Source organism: Monodelphis domestica, chromosome 5 (genome assembly GCF_027887165.1).
Source record: "Monodelphis domestica isolate mMonDom1 chromosome 5, mMonDom1.pri, whole genome shotgun sequence".
In the NCBI taxonomy this organism is placed as follows: Eukaryota; Metazoa; Chordata; class Mammalia; order Didelphimorphia; family Didelphidae; genus Monodelphis; species Monodelphis domestica.
In genome coordinates, this window is record NC_077231.1 from 49,087,202 (window position 1) to 49,111,217 (window position 24,016).

At 39.2% G+C, this 24,016-nt stretch overlaps 1 protein-coding gene across 1 annotated transcript in view; it reads left to right on the forward strand.

Moving 5' to 3' along the window:
* The window catches only part of TPH2 (tryptophan hydroxylase 2), a 135,931-nt gene that overhangs the window by 97,944 nt on the left and 13,971 nt on the right, over positions 1-24,016 (forward strand). Inside the window, exon 9 of the mRNA XM_001363038.4 lies at positions 17,873-17,968. Within this exon, the coding sequence (XP_001363075.1) occupies positions 17,873-17,968 (96 nt within the window). The remainder of the gene's footprint in view (positions 1-17,872; positions 17,969-24,016) is intronic.

Sequence of the window (24,016 nt, forward strand, 5' to 3'; positions counted from 1 at the left end):
GATGAGGAAACTGAGGCAAACAAGGTTAAGTGACTTGTACAGGGTCATCTAGCTTGTAAGTATCCAAGACCAGATATAAATTCATGAGTCTTCATTTTTTTTTTAGCAAATTATGTAGCAAGGTTCTCAGGGGTGGGTGGAGGGGGAACTATGGGAAGTTTGAGGGATGCCAAAGTTTGAAAAGAGATGGAAGATGGATCCTTCTGATGCCGGGCCCAGCACTCTATCCATTGCACCACCAAGCTGCCCCACTAGTACATAATGTACCGTTACTAAATGTTTATTGACTTGATTTGACTTGACTCTCCTCTGGTTATCTCTCATTGCTTAGTTTTTGAATCACTCCTTTTCTCTTTCATTTCAGTGTGGGCAGCAGTTCTGCCTGTGAATACAGCCCAGATCAGTTTATTTGTTTAATTCTCAAGGATATTTTGAGGACTGCATTTTTGGTTTGGATATAACAAGTATCTGACATATAATCCTAGTCACCAGGGCACATAAGTCTAGGTCATACGGGCATTCTAGTGAGGTTGGAGACGACGAGTATTTGCTACTAAAAGCATTACCCCTGAGCTTTTACAAATCAAGGCCATTTCCAGGCAATGGTAGGTGACAACTGTCTTTGATAATGATCCGGTTCTAGTATAATTTATTGGTTGAATTTAGAAGGATGTGTTTTGAGATCTGTATTTGCAGAATGGAGATCTGTCATCTCTCAGCCCATTGAAGTTCATGAGCTTCTGATTTATATGGAATTCTAGCCACTAGGTCATTTTTGCTAGGAATTTGGTAGATGTAAAGTTTTTACAGCCTGCAGTCTTGTGCTGCATGGGTTCTACCATCTTCTTGTCCTGGCTTTATTGATGATGATTAGACTAGAACAATCTTAGGACAAGTTGCTTTTCTGCTTTTATCCTTTTGATTTTAATGTGTGGATTATCATGCAGGGCAACAAAATCATTGCTTTTTTGGGTAGTTGAATAAAAGCATTAAGATGTAAGTTTGTCAACTATAGATTCACAAAAAACCTTCCCGATACAATTCCTAGAATTGAACTAGAAGACAGAATGGCACATCTTTCATCCTGTTCTCCTAGCTTTTGGATTTCTTTTACTAGATATATTTGTATCTTGAAAACTTAGAGATGATGAATATTTGCTCAGGTGATATGTATTAAAAACATTATTTTTGAGGGCAGGAAGATAGCTTAATTGGATCGAGAGCCAGGACCGGAGATGGGAGGTCCCAGGTTCAAATCTGAACCTAGTACTTCCTAGTTGTGTGACTGTGGACAAGTCACTTAACCTCCATTGACTGGCCCTTACCACTCTTCTGCCTTGAAACAGTACACAATATTGCTTCTAAGACAGAAGCAAGGGTTTTAAAAATGAAACAAAGATATTATTTTTGAATTTAGTGAATTATTTGTATAAAATACATAAACACACAATTGGCTCATATTTGGAGGGATTGCTAGTGTTCTTATCTTTGGATAATATAATTTTTAGAGGTCAACTAGATGGCACAGTGTATAGAATGTTGGGCCTGGAATCAGGAAGACTCATGATTCTGAGTTCAAATCTGACTGAAATCTGACAATCAAAACTATCGGTGTGACTCTGGGCAAGTCATGTAAGCCTGTTTACCTCAGTTTCCTCATCTATTAAAATGAGCGGGAGAAGGAGATGGAAAACTGCTCCTGTGTTTTTACCAAGAAAATCCCTTAGGTCTTAGGCAAAGTTTCCTCATGTATAAAATGAAGATGTGTTGGGGGCAGCTGGGTGGCTCAGTGGATTGAGAGCCAGACCCAGAGACAGGGGGTCCTGGGTTCAAATTTGACCTCAGACACTTTCCAGCTGTGTGACCCTGGGCAAGTCACTTGACCCCCATTGCCTAGCCCTTACCACTCTTCTGCCTTGGAGCCAATACACTGTATTGACTCCAAGATGGAAGGTGAGGGTTTAAAACTTTTTTTTTTTAATGAGGGTTTTTGCAGATATCAAATGAGATAGCTCATGAGAAGTAGGACATGGCTACAAATGCCTAACCAACAACAAATATAATTTTTTATTTTGCATATACACATATATTTTATATATAATTTATTTTATATGTATTTGGTTGCACAGATGTACACATATAAATTTATATATGTGTGTTTGGTCATCTACATAGAAGATTAATGTAACAAAAATGCAAGTTGGATCAGACAATAACCAGATGCCTTAAATACCATTGACATAATCAATGGCCCAACAGTTACAGCAAGGAAGCCGACCGAAACTCCAGTGTCTCTACAAAGCCTGAGTGGCAGAGCCAGATAAGATCCTTAATTAGTGACTCAAGGGCATCAAGTGGTGCGTAAATTACCGGCAAAGCATTATCCCCATTCCCTCTCAGATGGAAGTCCACTCCTATATATGTATAATTCTTACCATGGCAACAGCGCTGAAGAAAGCATTCATTTGTGAATACCAAGTGTGTGCAGGCAAATGCTTAACAACCAGCTCTCTGAAAAAAAAAAAAAAGGATACATTGGAACTTTTGAGTTTAATCGGCATTGTTAACGTTTTCTCTATTACCTTTTCAAGGCCACATAATCAATACAGCAATTAATCACACCCTTTTCCCTTTTAAAAAGAGTGCTTGCTAAGTTCTGATGTGTAAATGCTCCTACTGGAAATTTAATGACTGGCTGTCATAAACTGGCTCCAGCACAGACCTGGTTAACAAATGCCAGGTTTTAAAATTTACTTATTTTGGTGTAATTACTCTACTAAAAGGCAATGTGGCATAGTGGATAGAGAGTTGACCCTGGAGCCAGGTAGAGATCTTACCTTTGACACATCACTTAAAATTAAAAATTAAAAAAAAAATTTAAAAAATCACCTAAATTCTTGGTGCAAAGACATTCTTTGACACTATAAATTGCAGGGAAGATGCTGGACTGCATCGATGGAGAGAAGTTTGGTATTTTGTTTTTTCTTTATCTAGAAGTTGTTTATATCGACTAAATCATAGATAGGCCCAGGCCCAATTTCTGTCCACTAGTTGGATTCATGCTATTACACTTTAAAGGACATTTGGAATTCCAGTCCAAGTCTGCACAGATCTTTTTCAAAAATTTTTTGAGCTAACGTTATGTCTGTCATCCAGTTCACTAGGAGGTAAAGTTAAGTGAAGTTTTTCGGCGACCTCAGGATCTTACCATTTTTCCTCTTCAGTTTTCAGTATTACCCCAATATCAACTCTTATTTCAACTAATCTAGACTTAGACATCAGGATTTTTTAAAATGTTTGCCCTGCACTGGTCAATTCATTGTTGTGTGACTTGGAACCAAAAGTACCATTTGGTAAAATGCAATCTGGTAAAATCCTTCGTTTATAACTGATGAGATGCCTCCAATTGTTTTATGCTATACAAGGAAAATATTCATGTCTTTGAGGCCATTTTTTATACGAGAGTTTTCTCACTTTAGTAATCAGAGCCATCCAATCAATCTATCAGTCGACATTTATTAACTACCTAGTCTGAGATGTCAGGCACTGTGCTAAGTGCTAGGGATAAAAAAAAAGACAAAAGACAATCTCTGTCCATAATGAAATTATAATCTAATCGGTGAGACAATATAAAAATATACAACTATGTTCTAGGCACTCTGCCATGTGCTGGGGACACAAAAAGAGACAAAAGACAATCCCTGTCCTCAAGATACTTATACTCTAATAGGGGAGACAACATAAAAATATACAGATAGATGCAAAGCAAGCTATATACAAGATAAATAGGAAATAATAACAGCGAGAAGGCACTCAAATTAAGAAAGATTGGGAAAGGGATTTTAGTTAGAACTTAAAGGAACTTAGGGAAGTCAGTCAGTAGAGTTGAGGAGGGAGAGCATTCCATGCCTAAAGGAAAGCCGGAGAACATTTCTGGAGCCAAGAGATAGAGCGTCTTGTTTGTTAAAGAGTTTGGAGGCCAGTGTCCCTGGATGAAAGAGTGCTTGGAGAGGGGGTAAGGGAGACTGGAAAGGTGGGAAAGGGCTGGGTTATGAAGGGTTTGGAATGCAGACAAAGTATTTTGTATCTGGTCTTGGATTGATGGGGAGCCAGTGGAGTTTATTGAGTAGGGGGCAGGTGACAGCTGAATCTGTAGTTTAGAGGAAAATCACTTCGTGACTGAATGGAGCATGGACTGGAGTGGGAGAGATTTAAAGCAGGTAGACCCATTAGAAGGCTATCCTAAAGCATTTACTGAAGGTGGAATATTGATATTTCTGATTTGATCTGATGTATGTCAACTTTTTATGGTATCAGAATGACGGATCACCACTCACTCCTCTGTTCTCTGTGTTAAGCTTATAATCACACTGTTTATGATTATTGCCAGCCCTCAGAAGTAGGCTACCCCATCGAATTCTTCCATTCACAGTAGTTTCTTCATGTTGAACAAAGTGCAAACACAAGAGCTCAATTGACTAGTCATGTTGGGCTTGCAGGGGATTGTGATTATTGTTGTTATTGTTTTGCAGTGCTATGTTATCTGGAGAGTCAGGAATAGCTGTGTTCAGATCCTAACTCTGACACATACTAGCCATACCAGACAAAAAGTCCAAGAAAAGTTGCCAATCTACATTGTTGGAGGACATTTCCTCCACTGGAAGTGCTGAACTTGGTGTGAAGAAGAGCTGAGTTTGAATTCTGCCTCTGATACTTCCCATCTGTGTGACTTTAGGCAAGTTACTTTAGGTCTTAGCCCAAGTTTCCTCCTCAGTAAAATGAGGATGTTTTACCTACCCTGCTGGGTTTTTGTGGGCATCAAATGGGATAACATATATAAAAGCTTGATAAATCATAAAACATACATAAACACCACTACTAAGACCACCACCACCATCATCATCCATCATTATCCATACAATGAAATCACATCCTATTACTATTATTGTGGCTGTTGCATAGATCACCGCCTGTTTCTGATCTTCTTGCTTGGAGAGTGTGGAAAACTGATTGAGGGGTAATTATCTACATTTGATTCCGAAGTCTAAGTTTCTGGCACTAATGATTTGATTTTCTTAATGAGCCAGGACTCCTCTTAGGCCATTCCTTAATACTTACTCCTTCAAACACACTCTAAGGGGTGTGGAGAGGGGCTAGGGAATCATTTTCCTTTTTTTTTTCTCCCCAGACCATGAAAGGCCCAAGTCACTCTCAATTCCACTTAAATGATAACTCAGCCCAACAGCATTCTTTGAAGTTGGAAATGCTCTCAGATAGGCCCAAGAAGGACTATAAAACCAAAATAGCCAGAGGGCATTTTAGCAAAATTATCCATTTATTCTAGAAAGCTTCTAAAAAAGATATAGAGTACAACAGTTAAAAAACACAAATAAAAATCTGACCAAACATTTCAGTGGAAAACCACCTACATCAACACATTCTTCAATAAAGGCCACTTTCTGCTGATGCTTACATCCCCCCCCCCCCAACGCAGCCCCCGACTCCCCACCAATGATGCTCTCATTTTTGATCATCCATTTTCCACACGATTTGGTATAATGCTTCCTCAGAGCTTAGGTTTTTACTTTTAATTTATTCTATAGTAATTTTTAACCTACTAAAATGTGTATTCTTTTTACTCTTCATGGGCACAGCTTATTAGAGAACATGATTGTACTTGAAATTCCACCACTACACTCTATTCGAATAATAGGAAAAAAAAAAGCTGTCAAGTCAGGATTTCTTGGATTTGATTTCCTGCCCTGACACTAATTAGTTGGGGAAGAGTGAGCACTTACTGCTCCTCTTGGAGTTTTGGTCTTCTCATTTGTAAAATGGGTACAATGAGACCTGTCCTACCTGTCTTATAGATTTGTGAGCTAAGTGTTTTATACACCTTGTAGTAATAGTAATAATAGCAAGCAGTCATATAGTGCTTTAAAGTTTACAAAGTACTTTTCAATATTATCTTATTTGATTCTCACAACTAAGAGTTCTTATTATCCCCATTTTATAGATGAGGAAATTGAGGCTCTGAAATTAAGTGACTTGTCCAGGGTCTGAGGCAGGATTTGAACACAGGTCTTCCCTACTTCAAGTCAAGTACTCTGTCTCTTATACGACTTAGAAGACTCTCTAAATAGACTAGATAATTGGGTTATAATTGCTATTCTCTTCCTTATAGGAAGACTAACTGCCTCTAGGAGGGCCCAGGGTTTTAGAAAGGGTAAGAAAGAGTCCTGCGTCTTCACAAATGAGCTCAAATGGGTTCTAGGGATTCCCCCCTCCCATTTTCATTTTCACTCTTCCCTCTTTTCTTTTCAATTACCTGTAGACACACTTTTTAACAAAGGGTATCTGAAATTTTGCAGTTGACATTCTCTCTCCCTCCCTTTCTTTCCTCTTCCCCAAGCCAGTAACTAGTCTGATGCAGGTTATGCTAGTGTTATCATGCAATGCATATTTCCACATTCCTTGTGTCTTGAAAGAAGAAAGCATAACACTCATAGAATAAAAACCTCACAAAAGCAATTAAGTGAAGAGTGGCCCATTTTGATCTGACATTTCCTTCTATGGTTCTGGATTACATATTTCATCCTGAGTCTCTTGCTTGTGATCAGGACATATTTGTTTTCCCCTCTGATAAAACAGAACACTTCTGTTTCCTTCCTTGTTTTTAAGGTACCGTACAGGTGCGCATGCCCACTACCTGCCTCTCTATTGACCTTTGGATGATTCTTAATTTCAAATCTTTGGAGGCTCTGGCAGTCCATGGCCTGCAGCAATACAAGATCACCAGAAGAGGAATGGTATAAAAATAAATAAAGACTTGCTTTGGGGGGAAAATGCCCCTTCGCAACATTAGAAGAACTGGGCATATCAACCCAATGAATCCATATTGTGGATAATACTCGAACTCCAGACTCTTCTGCTTTTCTTTTTGATTTGTAAACATAAATTATGTTGTTCCCCAAATAAAAGACTTGAGAAGACAACATCAGAGTTATGGGAAACATATTTTAGGTTAAATAAAATGAAACCTCAGCTACCCAAAACCATTTCTGTAAAGAACAAAAAAATGTTATTTTAAGAATTTGTAAATCTTTCTAAAGATGTTACACATTTCCTTGGCTCCATTTATCATTTAAAAACATTTTACTAAAGTCTTTTTTTTCCAAATCACATTTTATTTCCCATATTTCTAACTCCTTCCCTCCCCACTGAGCTATCCCTTAGAGTAAAGATGAAAGAAGAAAGAGAAAAAAGCAAATATTGACTCTATCTGACATTATACACAATATTTCACACTCATAACCCTCAGCATGTGCAATGAGAGGAGGCAGGTGTATCTTCTCAGCTCCTCTCCTAGGGTGAGCTTGCTTAATATAATCACATAGTATTCAATTTCATTTCATTGTTCTTTCTGTTTATATCGTTGCTGTTATGTTGTATATTTTTTCCTGGTTCTGCTTACTTCATTTTGTATCAGTTCATATAAACAATGCCACGCTTACTGAATTCTCTACAGTCATTTCTTATTTGTAGCAATATTCTCTCTATATTCATGTACCATAATTTGTCTAGCCATTTCTGCCTCGATGGACATCTACTTTGTTTCTTACTCCTTGCTACTACAAAGGAGTAGTGAATATTATGATGTATATGGCGTTTTTATTCTTATCATTAACTTCCTTGGGGGTATGTACCTGCCACTGAGATATCTGGATCGAAAGTTCCAGGACCTCTTAAACAAGGTGTATTGGACATAGAGAGGGAGTGAGGTGACAGTAGAAAAAATGCATAGCATAGGGGATAGGGCACTAGATTTAGAGTATGAAGACTTGGAGGGCATTGGATAGTGGCTGGCAGATAGTAGGTCCTTCAGATGTCCTTGTTAATGGATTGACTAGATCTCTATGGTACCATCTGATTTTCCACTATACTAACATTTTCTTGGTGACTTAGGATCATGTCAATCAATAAGTGGACAAATAGGGGGCAGCTGGGTAGCTCAATGGACTGAGAGTCAGGTCTAGAGATGGGAGGTCCTGGGTTCAAATCTGGATTCAGACACTTCCCAGCTGTGTGACCCTGGGCAAGTCACTTAATCTCCATTGCCCAGCCCTAACCACTCTTCTGCCTTGGAACTAGTACACAGTATTGATTCAAAGATGGAAGGCTTAAAAAAATAAGTGGACAAATATCAATTAAACACTTATTATATACCGGGCATTGTGCTAGGTGTTGGGAATAGAAATATCAAGAATGGAACAATCTTTACTGTTGATGAGCTTAAGAATCAATGGCCATATTGTGTTCTAACCATGATATAATTACCATGATATATTATATATAAAATAACCATGATATATTAAGATTGTGATGTACGGAGCTATTGTCTCCATGCAAAACTGCCCCTGGTGGCTTTGATTTTAGTAACCTTGTACATGTTTTTTAGATTCTTTGTTGTTTGCTATGGGCTGTGACTTCTTCCAGCAATCAGCGTCCCTATCACATAGCTAAGTGGGGTAATAGATAGGGTTCTGGAGCTGGAGTTAAGAAGAAAACCTTCATCAGATACTATGTGATTAAGGGCAAGTCACTTAACCTCTGTCTGCCTCAAATTCTTCATCTGTAAAATGGAAATAATATGAGTACTTACCTTACAGGATTGTTGTGAATATCAAATGAGTTAACATGCAAAGTGCTTTATAAGCCCTAAAACACTATATTAAGATAGTTATTATTATTTTTATTATTATATTATTACTTATAATAACACCTTGCTTCTCTATTGCTTTTCTCATTTGCAATAAGTAGAATATCAAAGTTCCTTAGAGTTTCATGAAAAGAAAGAGTAAATTAGCGCTAAAAGAAGGCCTGAGGTTCTGTACTGCCAGAAAAACATATGAATTTAAGCAAAAGACAATAATAACTATTTGGCTACTGAGAGAATTTTTTTTACTTTTCTTTTTATTTTACTGACTTATTTTTATAAGCACTTTAAAACTTTTCTTCTTCCTGCTCCTAGCTGCCCCAATGGAAAAATAAAAATTAAAAAATAAAAACTTTATAACAATTATTTGATATAAATAGTCCAATAAGACCAATTTCCATGTTGGTGATATCCAAAAATGTATGTCTCATTCTTCATTTTAAGTCCATCACTTCTCTGGCCTGTATGAATTGTCTTCAGCCCTTTGGACTCATGGTTTATCTTTAGATTGCTCAATATCAGTACATACTATTATGTTAGGCACTGTACTAAATGCTAGAGATACAAAATAAGGTAAAAGGCAGCTTCTGCTCTATTTTTGCTTTCTTTTATTTTTTTTCACAATTGTTTTCTGACATTTTGTGATTTAGATTCTTTCCCTCCCTTCATCCCCTCCCCAATCAACATGGTAAATAGTCTGCTATAGTTATATCAGCCTGTTATACATTATATGCCAGTTATACTAGCTTTCATATAATACATATTTCATATTCCCCAAGCTGTGAGAGATGACTAATATTACACATACAATAAAAAACTCATGAAGGAAATAAAGTGAAAGATGACGTGCTTTGATGTGCAATCAGACCCCAACAGTTTTATAGTTTTGGATAGCATATTTCCTTTGGGGTTATCCTGGGATGTTGTTATATTGATAATAGTTTAGTCTTTCACGGTTGATCATCAGACAATATTTCTGTTACTCTATACAGTGTACTCCTGGTTCTGCTTGGTTCACTTTGCATCAGTTCATAGAAGTCTTTTCAGGTTTTTCTGAATTCATCTTGTTCATCATTTCTTATGGCACAATGGTATTCCATTACAATCATGTATCAGAATATTATTTTTCTGGACCCCCTGATAGATTTGAGATAGGGGAAGTGTCATTATACTTGCTTCTTCTTTAAAAATCAAACTACCCTCTCCAATCATACCTAAAGAGTATCTTTTTAAAGATATGACCTTTCAAAAGGGATAGGAGAGAAAAAGAAGGCACATATATAGTCTTTCCCTTTTTTTACTGTTTTTATTCATTCATACTAGAATGTATCATATTACTTTCTGCATAGGGCTGTTCTAAGAGATGGAAAATACTCTCTGCCTTTGGGATTCTGCAATCAAAACAGTTCAGTGATCATTTAACCTCTTGGCGCCCTCAATTTCTTCATCTGTAAAATGGAGATAATAATAACACCTACTTCACAGTGTAGTTGTGATGCTCAAATGAGTTACATTGAAAGAGCTTCACAAACCTTAAAGTACTATATAAATGCTAGTTATTACTGTAGAATGTAGTTAGGAAAGGCTTTGCAAACATTCTTCTATTGTCCTAGGTTCTAGAGAGAGAAGTAAAAAGAAGGAAACAACTTTTTGGGGCAGCTTTTTGGGGGTGGTTCAGTGGATTGAGAGCCAGGTCTAGAGATGGTTCAAATCTGGCCTCAGGCACTTCTGGCTGTGTGGCTGTGGGCAAGTCACTTAACCTCCTTTGCCTAGTCCTTATCACTTTTCTGTCTTGGAACCAATACACCATTTTCATTCTAAGACAAAAGTTAAGAGTTTAAAACAATGAAGCAATTTCTACTGTCGAGAGTGAGGTAGGAAAGAGAACTCCCCATGGGACATCTGAATATTGAGTTATTGTCCCAGCAAGTGCACCCAGAAGAAGTCACATATCTCTTTATATGGACATTTTGTCATATAATTTACATTTCTGTTAGATTACCCCAAACATGGTACTCAGGGGTTGACTGGACTTTTTTTTTTTTATCAAGCCCCATTGCATCATTTGGTATTTTGCCAAATGTGATCTCTGCAGTGTGGTTATACCCAGTTTCCCCCACTTTCTGGGTCCTCTCATGTAAGTAGGTTCCATTTCAGTTATGCTGGTAATGAACTACCAAGTAATGATCTGAAGATGGCAGCATTGGGTGATCTATCTTATTTTCGTGTTTAAACATACAGAAAGTCACTTAACATACTCCTGTGATTGTAGCAAAGTACTCCAAAATCAGATTGCCATTTGAGGAGCTTCCTCATCTCAACCTCATTCATCTAATTTCTATAAGTGATTTTTGACTCTTCCCTTTCTCCTTTTCATCCTACATGGAGGAGAAAAAATGTTCATTCATAACATGGGAATCTGGGAATGTTCAAAGCTAAATGAGGAGGGGGCCTCTTTAAGGTAAGGCATGCTCCCTAATCTCATTACAAGTTTTTGGATTAGTGCTCAAATACTAGAGATGACCTTTTGGCCATTGCTGGGGTTTGTGAAGTGCAGAGTTTTTGGAAACCTTAAGCATAAGGGGCAACTAGGTAACACTGGATTTCTGGAGGTCCTGGATTTAAATCTGGCCTCAATACTTCTTAAGTGTATGACTTTGGGCAAGTCACTTAACCCTGATTGCCTAGTCCTTGCCTCTCTTTGGTCTTAGAATGGATACTAAGACAGAAGGTAATGATTAAAAAAAAAAAAAAAGAAAACCTAAAGGATATTCCTTCTGCAATGCTAGTAGTGTTGGAGGCAACATGGGATAGTAGACAAAGAACTGTCCTCAAAGCCTGGAAGCCCTGAGTTCAAGTCTTGTGTATTGGGGCAAATCATCTCACCTCTCCAGTACTCTAGGCAACTTTTTTTCTTTCTTTCAACCCTTCTCTTCTGTCTTAGAATCAATACTGTATGTTGGATCTAAGGCAAAAGAGCAGCAAGGACTAGGCAACTGGGGTTAAATGATTTGCCCACGGTCACATAGTTAATAATTTCCAGGTCAGATTTGAACCCAGGACCTCTTGACTCCAAGCCTGGCTCTCTATCCATTGAGCCACCTAGTTGCCCCTATAGGTTTCTAAACTTTCTAAAATGAAGTTACAGAGAAGATGCTGATGTAGGAAGGCCGTTTTCCTTACTGGGACACCAGGGAAATCACAACTCCAGTCCCTAATGATTGTGCCCAGATTTTATATCTCTTCCTGGGTAGTTCCAGAAGAAAGAAGAAACAATATCTTATTTAAAGAGCATATTGGGAAAAAGTAAGCCCTTCCAAATATGACTCACTCATCCTGGAATCTTAGGCTGGAAAGGGACAGCATGGATCACCCCCTTTAGCTCATCCCTCTGGTTTTCCGCCGGACTGAATGGGCACGAGTCTAAATCTGGACCAAACTCTGGGCATCAGCAATATTAGTTTGCCCTCTTCCTTAATTGGCCTGTCTGCGAGACTCTGAAGGCTGGGTTTTCGCTGGCAGCAGAAACAGAGATGTCAGAATGTGGAAGGGCATGTTCTAGCAAGATAATCATCCACGTTTTACTGACTCATTAAGTTCAGGGACTGTTTATTACTGGAATTTTATCATCTCCCTTTATCTGTTAGCATGTGTGGAACTCACAAATAGAAAGAGACTCTTTTGGCAAAATCCGGACTTCTCCAACAAGAGAGAGGGCGCAGGAAGAAGACGTTGAAGGGTCTGTTGGGAGTAGGGAACAGCAGGAGACACGCTGAAGGATAAAGCAGATAAGAAATCAGCAGATGGAAGGAGGGGTGGAAGGTCACAGTTGCTGGAATGCCTCCCAGAACAGGTATGGGTCCAGGAGCCTTTCTGAGAGATGGACGGGAAGTCATGTGGCATCTATTTCCCGAGACACTGGCCTACTTATAGAAACGCAGAGACCAAAGGTATTGTGGGTGATGGATTTGATGCTGAATCTGGATTCACTTGGAGCGCTGACCTTTCGAGACTTGCCCCTGACTAACAGGTATGCAGGCATGACTTAAAATGAAGATGAAGTTTTAAATCTGTTTGAAGGTCTCAGTGGGCATTTTCAACCAGATTTCCTCTAAGGTTAGCTCAGACTGTTTTGATTTGGATCATGAAGCATGCCACTTGGCTCCTTTCCTCTCTTTGTACTTTGTAACATGCCAACTCTTTTGTAGGACAGACCCGGGCTGGTTTCGGGCAAGATGATGAGGCTGGGCTTTTTTTTTTTTTTAACTTCATAGTACATTTTCCCTTCACAGTAACCACAGAGAGGCAGTCTGGCAGAGTCAATAGTGAGCTGGGCTGGGAGACGAGACGCCCCGTGTTTAAGTTCAGCCTCAGATGCTTCATAGCCATGTGACTGTGGGCAAGTCATTTAGCCTCCATGAGTCTCTTGTAGCTCCTTAGAAGAGCCCTGGTATTGCAATTGTAGGGCCTGGGTTCCAATCTCGATCTCACCATTTTGATTAATTTACTTGTCAAAGGAGGAGGTTGGGTTCAATGGCATTTAAGATTCCTTTCAACTTTAGCTCTTTTTTAGATAGGGTTGAGATGTGCTTTGGTGGAGAGAGAGTTTCTACTCTCTAAAGCACCCTTGCTGATGAAAATCAAATAAATGAAAAGGCAATTATTAGGTGCTTACTGTGTGCCAAAACCTGTCATAAGCACTGGGAATAGGCAATTCTTGTACTTAAGGAACTCACATTCTTCTTCTTCTTCTTTTTTTAACCTTTACCTTCCTAGAATAGATCCCAAGAATTGGTTCCAAGGCAGGAAAGCATCAAGGGCTAGGTAATTGGGGTTCAGTGACTTGCCCAGGTTCACACAGCTAAGAAATGTCTAAGGTCAGATTTGAATGCAGGACCACCCATCTCCAGGCCTGGCTTTTATCCACTGAACCACCTAACTGGCTGGAGCTCACACTCTTAATTTTGGAGAGAAGAAAATGTATGTAAGTCCAGCTGCTGGGCTTATGGAAAGACTCAGAAGTCTAAAGACATAAATCATGAGATCACATAGCAAGACCCAGGGGTACTTGGGGTACATCAGAAGTTCAAATTGCAATGTCTGTAGGATATGAAGGGCATAGAAACAAGACAGATGGTAAGAGATAACTTTACAGAAAGCATCACCTAAAAGAAAGCTTTGGGGCATGGCAGCTAGGTGTCATAGTGGATAGAGTGCTGGCCCTGGAGTCAGAAAGACTCACCTTCCTGAGTTCAAATCTGGCTTCAGACACTTACTGACTGTGTGACCTTAGGCAAGTCTCTTAACACTTATCTATTTTGCACCTGTAAAATGAGCTGTAGAGGGAAGTGGCAAACCTGTTCAGGATCTTTCCTAAGAAAACCCCCAATAGGATCATGAACAGTGGGACACAACCGAACAACAATAACAAAAATCTTAATCATGCAAAGGAAGGAAATAGGATTTCCTTCCCTCTCTACCTCCTATAATTCAGTTGATACAGTCACGTGATTTAGTTATTGATAAAAAGGTATTCAAATAGTTGTAAAATTGTAGCTATAACACAAGGATTCCTTTAGAGCAGCAGTTCTCAGCCTCTCAATTTGTAGCAATGAGAATACATGATGCATATCAGGTATTTACATTCCGAATCATAACTGTAGCAAAATTACAGCTTTGAAGTAGCCACCAAAATAATTTTTTGGTTTGGAGTCACCGCAACATGAGGAACTGTGTTGTGGGGTAACAGCATTAGAAAGATTGAGAACCACCGCTTTAGAGAGTATGAAAGATTGAGTTAAAAGGAAACAAAGTAATTGGCTGAGCAAAAAATTGAGTCACATCTTTGGGGTCTTTTAAATATTTAGACCTTGGATTGGTGGTTCTGGAGTGTTTGGGGACTGAGATCCCTGAAGGGAAGGAAGACATCCATTCCTTTCTCCATCCCAGCCCATTGGTCATTGTGTATATCAGCAGGGACACACCTCATGGAGATTCATGCAAGAGAGTTCAAGGCACATTTAAAGAAGCAGAGAAGTGCGTTTTAGATAGACACAGATACAGTAAAGCAATTTCCCCTCTATGGAGGAAGAAGTATTGAGGATTGGAATCCCTGGCAGAAGAAAAGAGAACTAATTAGGGACTCAAGAGAAAACTAGCCTTGAGGATTAAGAGCCAGTTTGTGGGCCAAGTAGACCTTGGGATCCCAACTGAGCAAACTTTCCAGCAGAGATACTGCAACAAAAGGGAACTGCAGGAGGACTTGACAAAGAGAGAAAAGACCTGTAGACCCTGAATTGGCAGGAGTTGGGAGTTGCCTTTGTTACATATGTTTCCTACATGTCTCCACATCACTGTTGTATTAAGTTTGAGCCCATTCTCCACTTGGATGCTTTGATTAGTGGGGAGTTTATTCTAGATTAATAGAGGAAAATGTTTTGTAATCACTGTTTTTTATGCCTCTCTTAGAAAATTCCTTTGCTAACATCCAATTCTGGATGATCCTAAATGAGGAGCATACTAATAGGGGTGCTAGGAGTGTTCACATGTTATCCAATAGAAGCCATGTAGGAGTCATCCTCTGGAACCCCAATCTACGAATATGATACAAGTCCAGAGAGTATCTCAGGAAGACTAGTACAATGGAAATAAGCCTTCAGCTTCTTCAGGATCCAGCCTGGGACTCCATGTTCTAGGCCACATTATCCTTATCACATTTTGATATGAAAATAAAACATTCAAAAATAAACAAAGAGTAAATTAATGCATGTGTTCATTGGAATGTGGAATAAGCTACTGATGATGGTTGGAAATAATTATTTATTCCCTCTCCCTGGAGTTTAAATACATCTCTTTGCCAACACAGTTAGCACTGTCATTACTAGTGCAGGACCTAGCTAATTCTGTGTAGTTTTTACATTGCAAAGTCTCATTTCTCCCTCACAGCAAAATAGTAACTATTTATATAATTTCAGCAGCCATTCTAGCTTATTTAGGTTGAACCATGATCTCATTAATGGCTTTTTCAAACCAGCAGAGCTAATTTTGGATTTCTTTAATCTTCATTCATTCATTCATTCAACAACACACAAGTTAATAAGTGCCTACTATGCTACTCTTAAACAGCCTTTTCCTTATATTTCTGGTAATTACTCAAAATCTAGGCTGCTGATAAAGCCTTCTTCTAATCCAGATTCCTAAATTTTCTTGATTCGTGGAGCCATTAGTATCTCAGTCATTCTTTTATGTTATTCCTAGGTCAAAAGAAATACTTAATAATTTATTCATTTTGTAGTGAGATCCAAACAATTTAATAATTATTGATGTCAGCATCTAAGTAGTCATTTGAAAACATAATACACATTAAATGAAAAAATGAAAAAAATTCATTCTTAACTAACCACAATTGTTTACTAATGGAATGATGTGCCTTTTGATCACTGCACAAATTTGAGCACAAATCTCAAACCTTGGGATCGGATTGGACTCTCCCACCCTCATTTCCTGTTCTACATTGAATTTCCTACTTTACTTGTTTGTTATCACAGTACCGCCCCAAATCCAGCCTACAAAGATATGATGTGGAGTGATTTAATGTTGAAGCTGTGAACTACCACAGAGTTTCCACAGTATCCAACAGATATTGTGATGCCATTGTTTTTCCCTTGAAAACATAAAATACCCGTGTCTCTGTGAATTCGTGTGGGTGCCCCAAGAGAGCTGTGGAAAGAGTATGATTAGGGAACCGGTCCTAATACTGTCTCTGACACTTACTACCTTTGTGATTTTGGCCACACCACTTGACCTCTGTGACTTGACTTTCCTTATCTTTAAAATGAGGGCAGGCGTGGAATAGACGACTTCTTGCTCTGAATTTGTGACCCTGTGATTTTCCTTTTTATTAATCTCTTCTCACTTCTCTCCCTTTTTTCTTCCTCTTCTTCTTTCTTCTCCTCTTCCTTCTTGTCTTCCTCTTCCTCCTCCTTCTTTTCCTTCTAGTATTTTCATACTAGGAGGACAAAACTAATGCTTGCCCGGCTAATGTTTGCATGGGCGAATTGCATTATGTTCAATTTTTCCTTCTAAGTGTAGTTACTATAGTATAGGAGAAATCATATGACCACAGTGATAGCCAATGTAGAGAATAATGAGATTTTACTACTATATTATCTTTGTTAACAAAAGGAACTTACTCCTTATAGCCCTGCTAGAGATATTACTAGTAATTCTGATGCCTGGTAATGTTTGGGACAAAAAAAATGAAAATCACCCTTAAATCAGCTGTAATTGGGGACCTTCAGAATTAGTGACAGAGATCCTAGACAACAGGGGAACCCCATGAGATCATTAAAAAAACCCTTATTCCATCTTAGCATCAATACTAAGTATTGATTCAAAGGCAGAAGAGTGTTAAGTGTTATGCAATTGGGGTTAAGTGACTTGCCCAGGGTCACATAGATAGGAACTATCTGAAGCCAAATATGAACCTAGGACCTCCCCATATGTAGGCCTAACTTTCAATCCATTGAGCCACTTAGCTGCCCTGACCATGAAGTTATTAAAAATACACACACACACACACACACACACACACACACACACATATATATATTTATTCCGTTTTCATTTTGACAATTGTTTTCTGATGTTTGAGGATTCAGATTTTCTCCCTCCACCTCTTTTCCCCACAGGAGCAGCTTAGGAACAAGACCAGGGAAAAAAACTGGGGTGAAGCTGCTGATGGATAGTTAGGGGAGGAAGTATTTGCATTCATTAGATTCCAAGTTTACTTAATTATTTCTTAACTTGTTTCTATGGCACTGATGGAGTGACAGGGTCATCAAAATGTAATAAAAATGAAAATTGCATAATCTTTCCCAATCATTAATACATTTTTTGTGCCCTCTAAATTTTTATGTCCTGGGAAAAAGCTCCAGTTGCCTCACACTAGGTTTAACTCTGTGTTTTACTCTCAAATCAGGAGAATGGCTAGGAATCAGGAAATTAGATTTTTGAAGGGGTGTTTGATTCAGACTGACTTAAAGAACATGGAAATATTAAAGAACCCGTACCCAATGGGTGTCATTTTGCTAGACTGAAGTGCTCTCAATTCAGATTCAATGAGTGTTTGACCCTGAATGTTTTTTTTTCTTCCAGTGTTATTTCTTTACTATTGAGTTTGGACTTTGCAAACAAGAAGGGCAGCTTCGAGCCTATGGAGCAGGGCTTCTCTCTTCCATTGGAGAATTAAAGGTATGTGTCTGTGCATGCAAATGTCCTACCCGGGAAGTCGATTCAAGGTCATGGAAAATATCGATTTGTCTGCCTAAGCATTCATACTTGCAAATATCCCTTAAATATTTAATACCAAAGATTTACCACCTTAGACGTGGGTGCTGACCTAACTTTTTACACTTCTGAAAATGGGGCATGCATTTATCGTTTGCATAGTGTGACACAAATGGATTAGTAATAATGGGCAGCAATCAACAGAAAGGTCAAGTGTGTTTGTGTTGGTGATTTTTAGGTTAAAAAATGGCTAACTGCAATAGGCAAGTAATGATTCTACTGGCTAAAGTTCAATTTGTGTAGTTTTCCAGATGGCAGCCTCAAAAAAGGTCTCTTTATATTCATGTGTACACAACACTTGGGGGTGTCTGAAATGGGATTCTCTTTAATTCAACAAACCTTTATTATGTGCCTTCTCTGGGCAAGCACTGGGCGAGGCCAGGGAGATAGAAAGACAAAAATGAAATCACTCCTGTCCTCAGGGAGCTTACATTCCTCTGGCAAGAATGCAGTCTGACCTGAATCAATTTCTCAACAGTATTTATTAAAAGCCCATTATGAGCCTGCCACACTCGGTGCTAGGTGCTTGGGGCACAAGTACAAAGAACAAAAGAAACAATCCGCACTCTCAATGTGTTTATAAGTTGAATGCAGCCGACAACAAGCACACACAAAAAGAAATCTAACATAAGGATACAGTTAAAAAATAAAGTAGTCTAAGAGAGGGCAGGAGCAGTTCAGAAGGGAAGGGGAGGAAGGAAGAAAGGAAGGCTAGGAGGCAGAGATGAGGAAGGAATTCTTGGAGATGGCTAGTAAAAAGATGTGAAGATGGGACATGCACTGTGATGTGTGATGGGTAGAGAAAAGGCCAGTTTGACCAGGAGGCAGAGAGAATGTGGGAAGGAGCAGAATGTCCAATGAGGTTGGAAAGAGCTTGGGGCCAGGGTATGTTGTGCTTTCAAAGCTAAGCAGAAGAGTCCTATTTCATCCTGGAACCATTGCAGTTGGCTGAATAGGGGAGTCATGCAGTCAGATTGGCAGCTCTTCCAATTTCCAAGCCCAGCTCTCTATCCCCAAGCTATCTCTCTTTGTCAGTTGGGCAGCTTCTTATTTGGTTTCATCACTTTGGGGTATTTTGATTCTTCCTCTCTCAAAATGTCAAGGACTTTTTGGTCTCCTTGATTATTACTCTGGTCCATTTCTACAATCCAGAAAAATACTAGAAGCCATAAGAACTCCAGATGGAGAAGAGATTCATTGAAATGGTCCTGGCCTGAACTACTGACCCCTCACTGAAGTAATGATGCTAAGATAATTCCCCATCTGTCACCTATACTGGTGCTTGCTAAATAGTGTGATAGAGTGCTGGACTACATCTTCATGAGTTCAAATGTGACCTTGGACCCTTAGTAGCTGTGTGACCCTGGGCAAGTCACTTCACTCTGTTTGCCTCAGTTTCCTCATCTATAAAATTATCTGAAGAAGGAAATGGCAAACTGCTCCAGAATCTTTGCCAAGAAAACTCCAAATGGGGTCACAAAGTCAGAGCCAACTGAACAACAATACCTATACAACATTTTAGCTTCTACACATTCTTGCCTTTCAAGAGAACATTTAATACTGCTCCCACTGTAAACTAAGATATCAGTAGCAGTGACTTTGCATTGATACGGTCCAGTTGCTTTACAGTTGTCTGGAATCTATCGTTGACATTGACATTGGAACTACCATCCTTACTTTTTATTTTTATTTTTTAAAGGCAAGGCAATGGAGGTTGTTAAGCAACTTGCCCAAGGTCACACAGCTAGTAAATGTCTGAGGGTCAGATTTGAACTCAGGACCTTCTATCTCTAGGCTCGGCTCTCTATTCACTGAGCCACCTAACTTGCCCTGCAATTACCACACTTCTAATGCCTCTTTTAAGAGCCTTACTCTATCAGCAGTCTTGATGGAGCACTCAGAAATGTAAGTAGAAGATATAGTCAGGGATATAACTTCTATTTTTTTCTTTTTTGACAATGCTTATTTTTACCCTTGAAAAGAGAAACTGAATAAATATGGAAAAACTTACAAAAGCAAGCATAAATCTGGGCACTGTGAAAGTTGAAATTGTGGCAACTCACTCTCTGCACAGATTATATAGATTCTCTGAAATGCTTTTAAGGGTCTTCCAGAATGTTCACATGGAGTACCATGCTCTCCTTCTCTGCTGGAGGAAAGGACTAACTGATTAGAAAAAACTTTTAGAAAGTGGAATTTTCCCACAGCCCCACAGGTTTTTGTTTTTTTGTCCCGAGGATGGAGATAGGGATTGTACAGGTATTTTGATTGAAATCCCAGATGAGGAGATTCCATCTGATGATTCAGGTTGGCACCTTCTCCATAATTACAGCTTTAAAGGGTTTCCTAGTTTCATATAGAAATGGGGCCCCCTTAATCATACCTATTGATCTCTGCCAGCCACACACTGACTTCTAGAAAACCATATGTTAACATTATCTATGTTTTATCTTAAGAAAAACCATTTTGTTAAATATTTCCCAATTATGTTTAATCTGGTTTGGGCTGTACGCAGGAGTGTTGTGGGCCACATATGGCCAGCTGCATGCTTCATATCTCTTGCCTAGAGCACTGAGAAGTTAAATTATTTGCTCTAGGATCACATTGCTAATAGATCTTAAGAGATAGGACTTGTTCCTAAGTTTTCCTTATCTGAAGACCAACTCTCTCTCTACGGTGCCATGCTGTCTTTTTGCCAGAATTATTGTTAATAACCCCCTATGTGCATGTAGAAAGTCCAGGGACATCCTGTTACAATAGTTTATCCACCTTGCTGCCAAACTAGTTTCTATTCTCAAGGAATTTAAAATCCAATGGGGGAGATAATGTGCAAACAACTATGTGTAAAAGTTAAAAATAAATCTCAATAATAATATTATATTTTAAGAGATTTATTAATGATCATTAGAAATCAAGGAATAAAGAAGATAAAGACCACGTGCCCATGGCTGGTTAGCAATTTTTTTAATCATCCCCACTCACCACCATCAATGCTGATTCTACTTCAGAGAGAGCAAGAGCCTCCAAAGCCCACGCCCTTTATCCTCTGTCTACAGGAAGTATGTACTGACAGGAAGTCAGGAGGCTCTTGGGATATGTAGTTCTTTGTTTAGGGTAACAGATTTTCAATCATATGTATAAACAGCTATATAAAGGATAAACTATAGATAATAAACAGAAGGAAGACTCGAGCATTAAGGGGGATCACAAAATATTTCTTATAGAGCAGTGATGTCAAACTCAAGTAGAAAAGAGGGCCACTAATCTGGCTATAAGGATCCTGTGGATGCATACGAACTTTATTTTAAAATATATTGTTTTGTTCAGTAGTTTCAGTTGTGTTTGACTCTTTCTGGTCCCATGTGGGATTTTCTTGGCAAAGATACTGGAGTGGTTTGCCATTTTTTTCTCTAGCTCATCATACATACAGATGAGGAAACTGAGGTAAACAGGGTAAAGTGACTTGCCCAGGGTCACACAGCCAGTAGGTATTTAAGACCAGGTTTGAACCCTGATCTTTCTGATTCCACATCCAGTGCTCTGTTACTGTGCCACCTAGCTAGGCAAATATAATATTACTTATGTTTTGTTGTAGATTCATTTATTTTATTAAATATTCCCCAATTACATTTGAATCTGGATTCTGCCACATTCAGGAAGGACTTGGTGTTTGACACCTCTGAGAAGGAGGGATTTTCAATGGGATTTGAAGGAAGGCTTCCAGGGAAGCCAGGAGGCAGTGAGGACGAGGGAAAGAATTCCAGGTGGGGCGGGGGGATGGTCAGTGAAAATGCCTGAGTCAGGAGAGGGGGATGTCTTGTGAGGCACAGTAAGGAGACCAGCATAACAGAATTGCTGTGAAGCGGTCAACAAGCTTTTATTAAACACAAGTGCCAGGCACTGTGCTTGGACTCTCACTAATGAGGGAGAAATCATGCAGATCATTGGTACATCTAAAACATATAGAGTGTAAATGGGAAGTAATCTTGGAGGGTAATAGCAGTGAGGGAGAACAGGGAAGGTCTCTTAAAAAAAAATCCTTACCTCCTGTCTTAGAATCAATACCAAGTATCAGTTCCAAGGCAGAAGAATGGGAAGGGCTAGATAATGGTGGTTAAGTGACTTGACCAGGATCACACAGTTAGGAAGTGTCTGGGACTAGATCTGAACCCAGGACCTCCCATCCCAGGTGTGGTGCTTGATCCATTGTGCTACCTAGCTGGCCCCTTCTAAAGCTTCTTGTAGACGATAAGATCTAAACTGTCTTGAAGGAAGTCAAGGAAACCAGGAGGTGGAGATGAGCAGGGAGAGATTTCTAGTGCTCAGAAAACCCAACCTTTTATGTTTTAGAACTTGTCATTCCTGATGGTGAGAGGCAAGAATAAACCAGTGATAAAAATCTATGTGGTCTGGAGTTCTTTTGGCTGCTCCCACTCTCTGATTTTGCTTCATAGCCAGATCCCAACTCTCTACTATCCAATCCTCATTTCCTCCTCTTCTAGCCCAGCCTTGATTTCAAAATAATGAGATGGTGTATTAAGTAGCTATACTTGGGCAGTGAGGTTGCACAATGGATAAAGTATTAGACCTAGAGTTGTGAAAACTCATCTTCCTAAGCTGAAATCTGTGCTCAGACACTTACGAGCTGTGTGACTTTGGGCAAGTCACTTCACCCTGTTTGCCTCAGTTTCCTCATGTGTAGAATGAGCTGGAGAAGAAGATGGCCAACCACTCCAGTATCTTTACAAGAAAACCCAAATGAACTCAGGAAAAGTTGGGTGGAAATTTGTTCATCTCGTAAAAATAAAATAAATTTAAAAACTAAAGAAGGTACATTAATAGAGAGAGCTTAGCTTCCTCTTTCAGGAGTTACTGCTATCAATAAAAACACGAGTCCAGTAAAAATTATAAAAAGGGGAAAAAAACCCCCAATTGGGATCAGGAAGAGTAGGATGCAATTGAAACAACTGAATGAGTACTGAGTGAGAGTGTCGAAGCAGGATCTAGGAAAGGTTGAGTTCCTTATTTGTAAAATAGAGATAATAATAGCATTATTCCATCTATAAAACACTTTTGCAACGTATTATATATAAATGCTATCTGTTACTATTTGTCGTCCATTCCTGGCCTTGCTTCTCCCAAAGGCCAGTTAAATCCAAGATTTAGAGAATCGGGAGCCAGAAACACGAGATTCGAATGCGATCCATTTCTAAAGTCTAGTTTGAAAGCCCATCTTTCCCCAAACCCTTGCATCGTTCCATTTTCTGGTGTTTGCCATCGGCTCCCTGAAGGCAGTGAGCATGTCTGATATTTGTTAGAGACAGAATTCCCAGCAGATGAATTATCTGGCTGACCTTTGAGGGGCCGGATTCTTCCAGGGATGAGACAACTTGCATAGATAGAGTAGGTGCCCAAGACACAGTTGCCGACTAATTGCCTGGATCACACCTCGGTACTCCACGAGGGTTCATCTAACTCCAAAAAATGAGTCATCTTTGGCTTCCCTGGCGAGGACCAGCTCTGGAGCGTCTTGAGGTCAGGGACTGATTGTTGAAAAAGTTTGGCAGTGTTCCTCTCCACAGAGGTCGCTGGAATGTTAAATATCTAAACCTACCAGTGCTTATTATCAGGTTTGTTCAGTGTTGAAGAATCATCAAGCTTTTCCCTTAAGCTTTAGTTAAAAAATATAGATAGATAGATGCATATCCCTGAAGAATGATTTTTATCATATTGCCTTTACTAGGACTATTAATAAATTATATGCAACCATGGGGTGCACTGGATAGAGCACCAGACCTGGAGTCAGGAAGACCTGAATTCAAATCCCATCTCAGACACTGGTTAGCTGTGTGACCCTGGGCAAGTCACTTCACTCTCTGCCTCAGTTTCTTCTCCTCATCTATAAAACAAGCTGGAGGAGAAAATGGCACACCTATCCATGATCTTGTCCAA